At 32.9% G+C, this 6,940-nt stretch overlaps 2 protein-coding genes across 2 annotated transcripts; one reads left to right on the top strand and one right to left on the bottom strand.

Moving 5' to 3' along the window:
* On the bottom strand, positions 1-1,274 carry LOC18041480 (trans-resveratrol di-O-methyltransferase; the record flags this gene model as incomplete). The annotated part of the gene is made up of 2 exons (XM_024183409.1): positions 1-304; positions 880-1,274. Coding segments are annotated over 2 exons (699 nt in total), but the record flags the coding sequence as incomplete, so codon positions are not given.
* A 4,137-nt stretch (positions 1,275-5,411) lies between these two features.
* On the top strand, positions 5,412-5,936 carry LOC112097826. Its single transcript, XM_024183408.1, has one exon. It carries the CDS (start codon positions 5,412-5,414, stop codon positions 5,934-5,936), a length of 525 nt encoding a protein of 174 aa, XP_024039176.1.
* Positions 5,937-6,940: the final 1,004 nt, after the last annotated feature.

Genomic DNA, 6,940 nt, shown 5'->3' with positions numbered 1-6,940 from the left:
TCAAGGGTAAGCCTCAATGAGAGACCATAGGCCCAGATTAGGAGTTATCTTATAGTGGCTGAAACCTGCTGCCAAGAAGAGCTTCTTCCAGTCATAGACACTCCGCTCTTTACCCTTGAGGAAAGTCGCCATGAGCATGTCAAAGCATAGCTGTGTCTCCATTGTTTCTTTGCCTTTCGTTTGGTTTTCGATGGCAACATCTATGATAATCACTTTTCCTCCCTCATCTGTGCTTGGAATTGATTCTTTGCATTTCTTTAGTATCTTCAAGCTCTCTTCATCACTCCAGTCATGCAGAATCCACCAGGTAAGTTGATTAGTTAATTTTGTCAGATTGGAATAGTTAATAAAAATCTGTAAATAATCAGAATGCAAGGGTAGGTACTCATTTAGTCCATAGGGTTTAATTTGAGCCAATTATCCAGTTAACTAAGCTTTTTGTTTTAAAAAATTGCCAAAACTTCTATACTGGATGCTGGCTCTATTAGAATTTACTTAACTTAATTATTCTCACTTAATTATTCTCTTCTTTCTATTTATTCCAAGTCAATTGTGTTTGAATTCTAAATTATATCTGATAATAATATTATTTGTGCTGGAAAGGTAGTCAAGGCAAGAGATTTTTTGGTAATTTTTAAGATGTGTGTACTAAATCAGTAACTGGCCCAAATTTAAAGACTAAAAGAAAATTTCCTAATTTTACATTTTTTTTTCTTTCAAAGATATGGAAGGATTGAGAAAAATAAATTATATTTTTTTGGCCTCTACCTTCCGAAGATTTAAACTCCGGTCGACCGGTACTAACTTTATAACTTCTTAGAAATTCTTAGTGACATATAGATGATAAAAGTAAAAGATAAAATTTATTGTTTAATTACCTTGAGCAAAACCGCATTTGGAGGAGGTATTGCCTCAAACATGTTCCCTCCAAAAAAGTCCAGATTATTAGTCCCCACCATATTATCCACCACAAGTGGCAAGTCAAAAACAGTGCATTTTGTATCGGGAAATGCTGTAGCAATGTCTCTTGCCATAGTTCCTGTGCTGCCACCAACATCGACCAGAGGCTTCAAGCCCTTGGACACCTCGTTACAATCTTCAATCAAAACACTTGCTATCAGCTCAAAGTCGGTGATCATGGCCTCATAGAAAATGCTTTTGAAATTAGCCTCATCAGCTACGTAGTCCCAAAAGTTTTTCCCATCAGCTGTCCCAAACAGCGTCTGATCATCGTTTTGCAACCAAGTGCTCAAGAAATGAAATGAAGCAGTGAATTATTAGCTCCCTTTCCTTATTATCCACCATATTCTTGATATAGTGGATAAGCAATAAGCAATATGAGTTTGGTAATGTAATTTCAACAAAAATGCAATGACAAATACTACCAAACATGCTTTCCATTTTTAAATACATCATTTTCAGAAAATCATGAATTATTTAAAAAATAACGTCAAACATCTTATCAAGTGGCCATATTTCAACTAAGGTCTCAGATTCATTGTTAGGTATTTACGAAGGGAATTGAATTATTTGCTTCTTTTTTCTAAAGACGATGAAGACTCCCACAAGTAATGTCGATGTTTTGGTGGGGCCAAAAAAAAAAACGAAAAAGACATCAGAAAACAATTATGTAGACTGTAGTTGCTTAATCAATGGCGTAGCCGGGAACTTTTGTCGAGCCACGCCGGATCTCGACGGTACAAGAAAATTTATTAATAAAAAGAAAAGATACACCTAATAAGAGAATGTTAACATTTTTTTTTTCCTACTATTTGTTGTTTAAATAAAAACGAAACAAATGTTTCTGAAAACATTACATTGATTTACGGTATTTATATACTCAATATCTTCTATAATTGTTCTTGATGAGCTTTTCTGTTTCTAGACTATTTTAACTAGCAATTAATATTATTCAATTCTCGCTCTATAACTATTGACTTTTTTAGCTGTTGGTTTTTAAAGTTTCAAAAACAGTTTTTTAAAAATAATGCCGAGCACCCTCTGTTGAACATGTGGCTGCTGATGTGTCTTGCAAATATGTTTCCGGCGTATGGTCCAACATTTTATTAAGCAAAAGTTTGCCGCATTTTTCCAGCTGTCAGTGCTTTGAAAATTTCCCACCTCTTCAGCTTTGATGGAAGGATGAGATAAATACAATTGTGAGAGTGGTGTTTGGTCCCTGGGTCCTATAATCAACCTTATGCTACCCCATCGCTAGTGATTAGAAAGGACTTAGAAGCATCAAATATCCGCATAATATATCAATGGAGGTTCGATTCTAAACTTCTACTCTTGATTTTTATGGGCATGTGTGTGTTATACTTGCATACGAAAATCGTAGTTAAGCTTATTTTCAGTTGGTATCAGAACTTTGATATACCTCTACCTTATAGTGTTCTATATTTTGTAATATATGCAAAAATTCCCGAAATTTATTTTTTTGTAAACTTAAAGTCATTTTTACGTGTTATGGTGAAACGGATTCCTAACAGTTCTGTGATTTGAAACATTGAATTTGGTGTTGTACAATGTTAAATATAGTCGAGTCTACTAAACGGGTCATGCGGGTTGAAAAACGAGTTAAATGGACCCGGCTGAAGGTTGAAGACGACACTGAATGACATGTCATTTGATAGAGACAGAAATGACATGTCATATTATTCGTTATTTCAAAACCACTAGTTAGTTATGTACCAACGACCTGTCATCTCCATCTGTGATATAGACTACATGTCGTTTAACTTGATAATGTATAGACGAGTTGTCGTCGGAAAGCTATATGTGATGACATGTCATTCGTTTGTTTACCTGGCTAACTGTTCATTTGTCGGACGACAGGTCGTATATCTGTGTAAGTATCTAAACGACTGGTCGTTTTATGTCCACTGAATTTTGCGAATTTAAATTATAAGATCTTAAATTTAGGGTGTTTTTGTTATATTTGACTTTTGGTAACACTGTTCACATTTAAATATCTATGTTATAATGTCATATTAAAAATTGTATGTATTATTTTGATTTATTTGCTTATGCATGCAATTTTGTATGAATAGTTATGATGTGTTAAAAGGAAAAATGTCAAGTGATCTAATATGATTTTAATTATTTTAGGAGTAGCCACAACATCCTTAATTATGCAAAATTACATATTAAGTGCTTGCAGATCACATATAATATAACGACATTAATTGTGATTAAACATATTTAATATAACATATTTTATCTCACAAGAATTTTTGTTATATTTGTATGTTTAATTAAGATAAAATATCTAAACTATTTTCTTAATGTTCCCACAGGAATTAAGAAAGGGAATATAGTTTGATAATTTTATCATAAAAATATATGGGAATCTACTTAAATTAGAACTTTAGCCCACATGTAAGTTTTATGTCACCTGATTCATATTTTGTAACATGAATTACATTGGTAAAACATGATATCTCTATAGTAGCCTAAATTTTATAATATAAACATGTGTTTTAATTTTATGCAGTTGTACATTCAATGAGTTTTTCTGAAATCAAATGCAACATTTTCAAGTTGAAAGGTGAAAACTATAAAGTATGGAAGGAGAGAATTCTTCTTCACTTAGGGTGGATGGACATTCATTATGTTATTCAAAAAGATGAACCACCTATTGACGATAACAACACTGAAGCTAATATTGCTCTTTATGACAAATGGGAGCGATCTAATGGCCTTAGTGTGACGTTCATAATTGATGAGAACCATCAAGGGAATACCATTAAAACTTCAAGTGATCCTTTACACATTCATGGAGACCCAATTACAAGAGCAAGAGCCAAAACGATGCAAGCTTCTTTAAATGGATTAATTGAGAAAATATGGATTAAAAATGCAATTCAAGATGCAAGACATCATGAATTGGGCTTGAAGAGAAGACAAGGCATTGTGGGCATTATTCAAGTTATTGGGCAGCCAAATACACAATTTGTATAAAATGCATAAAGGTCAAATTCGGAATAAAAACTGTATTGATTGAGCTAGAAGTAATGTACAAGCTATATACCTCGGAAAGATAATTAAGTTAGCTTTCTAATAAATTTTACAGAGCTAGATTTGGAGTTCTCTAGAAGGAGTTATGACCAATTCATTACAACTTGTTCAGACTTGGGATTTTCAACGACTCCTTTGTTTTTCAACTTCATTTGTTTGTTTTGTTTCAAGTTTGTCAATGTGTAAGGTAAGTCTACCATCAATGATTGTGGGCTAACATTAAGTTTGTCAATGATAGCATTAATTATAGTAGGCTAGCATTAAGTTTGTAAAAGATAGCATTAATTATGGTGGGTTGGTGAAGACTTTTGAAACATCCTTTGACAAACCTACTTGGAGGGTTGTTCCAATGTTTCCATTTGTATTTTTAGGATCTTGAGTTTCTTTTAGCCTATTTAAATTCAACAACCTTGCTATGTAATAATATTGGAGATTAATGTTATTTGAATTTGAAAGATTATTATTTCTTTGGTTCTTTTGAGAACTAGTGAACTTATTAAGAATTTGCATTCTTGTGACGTTCTAAATTTAGACTTATCACTCACATTCTCATCTATTTCTTGAGTGTGGCATCAATATCATTTTCTATACCTTTGGTTCATGTTTTCTTAGGCATTGGGTCAAGATTTTATTTGTCATAAATCTGTTAGAACTTTCTTGGGAAGTTGAAACTACAAATTAAGTGTGGGTTTCAAAGTTTCATTGTGGGATTCACATCAATAATGACTAAAATCTATGTTGTTACTCATGGTTTAGTTAATCAGCATAATGTTGTCTGGGCATTACTGAAGGCTATTGATGTGCAATTTTATAACCTCAGATAAGGCACTAGCCAGCACCCTAATAATGAAGCTTTCACCTATAAAGGTCGTCGGCGTCAGAGGCATATGTGAGCACATCATGCAGATGAAGGGATATTGCAGCTCAGTTGAAACTTCTTGAGGGTGACATGTGTGGAAAAGTCACTTGGTTTCTATCTATTTTTAAGGGAAAAAAGATAAGGGATAGAATTTTAATTTTTAGATAGAGTTTGTTTCCTTATTTCTTGGTCTGCAGTTAGTTGTTTACTTTCTACTCTGTACGTTACGTAGTTTAGAATCTATATATATGTATTATGTAATCCTATTGTAAAAATAAGAAAATGAGATACATATTTCTTCAATAATTTTCTCATGGTATCAGAGCCGCTCTTTGATTCTTGGGTTTAGTTATCAATTCTATTTGAATACCAATGTCAAAGAATAGCAAGCAAGAACTTCTGAGTTATCTTCAGAGCAGTCGCAACGGCATCTACAACCATCAAGTTATGTTTCTAATGATAGTCCATCCTTCATATCACAACCCATAAATTGAATGGTCAAACTTTTCTTTAGTGGTTCCAATCTGTGAAGATGTTTATCAGAGGTAAATGGAAGATTGGTTACTTTACTGGTTCAATTAAAGAACCAACTGAAGAAGACCCAAAGTTTCCAACTTGGGATGCTGACAACTCAATGATCATGTCATGGTTAGTGAATTTAATGGAACCTGAGATAGGTCAAACTTACTTGTTTCTTCCAACAGCAAAGGATTTGTGGGATGCTGTCACCGAGACCTATTCTGATTTGGGAAATTCGGCTCAGATTTATGATCTGAAAACCAAAATTCGAGAAACCAAAAAAGGTAGTCAAGGAGTGACTAAATACTACAATTTTTTGAAGGGCTTATGGCAAGAGTTAGATCACTACTATGATGGCGAGTGGGAAAGTACTGTTGATAGTGCTAAATACAAGAAGATGTTAGAAAAAGGGCGTGTATTTGAATTCTTAGCAGGTTTGAGTTCAGAACATGTGGCTGCTGATGTGTCTTGCAAGAATGATTCCAATATATGGTCCAAAATTTCATTAAGCAAAAGTTTGCCACGTTTTGCCAATTGACAACTGCCTTGAAAATTTCCCACCTCTTCATCTTTGATGGAAAGATGAGTTAAATGCAATTATAAGAGTGGTGTTTGGTTCTTGGGCCATGTAATCAATCTTATGCTACACCATTGCTTGTGATTACAAAAGACTCAGAAGTATCAAATATTCGCAGAATATATCCATATCTGGAGGTTCGATTCTAAATTTCTACTCTTGATTTTTATAGGCATGTTATGTTATACTTCCATATGAAAATCATATTTAAGTTTATTTTCACCCTCTCCCTTAGGACTATAATTTATTTCAGTTTATGGGTGAATACATATCTTAAGCAAACTTTTAATGTAGTATTAAAAATTAGTAAAATAATTTACTAGTAACTACTTCTTAATTTAAATTAGTTTCATTTATATCTCATGAGGGGATAATTTAGGTGATGAGATCATTTCGATGCTGTGAAGAAACTATAGCAGGAAAGGTACGTGAGGACATAGAGTTTTGAGGCATTAGGATTTACATGAGAATGGCTTAGAGGTGAGATGCTTGTTAAGTGATTTAAATCTTTTGTTAACTTTCGTATTTCATTTGTGAATTATTATGGTACGCATTGGTAAAATCAAATGTTAAAGATTTTACCTTAGATTGTAAGAATAAAAGGTTCTCTTGAAAATTTGTGGATGATGTATTATTTTGCTCATTTATTTTTTCTATTGTCTATTTGTGATAGATTAATGGGCACTTGGTTTTATTTTTTGTATTAAAGTTATTAATTTGACACATTGATATATATATTTTTTTGGATAAGAAAATTGATGCCTTTTTAATCAAAGCATTAGCATTGGTTTATTCATTTAATGTTTCATTGTCTTTTTGAATAACTGTTAGTTTTTTTATCTTATTTTTTTATGTGAATACCACTTATTGGTGGGGGATTAGGCGGGACCTCTATCTGTCATTTAGAATAGATAATGAAAAATACATGTGGAGGGGAACATAAACCAAAACCTCCAATCAAGAGA

Source organism: Citrus clementina, unplaced genomic scaffold (assembly GCF_000493195.1).
Source record: "Citrus clementina cultivar Clemenules unplaced genomic scaffold, Citrus_clementina_v1.0 scaffold_5, whole genome shotgun sequence".
In the NCBI taxonomy this organism is placed as follows: Eukaryota; Viridiplantae; Streptophyta; class Magnoliopsida; order Sapindales; family Rutaceae; genus Citrus; species Citrus x clementina.
Note: the sequence above shows the minus strand (reverse complement) of the source record. Positions and strands in the feature narration are given on the sequence as shown.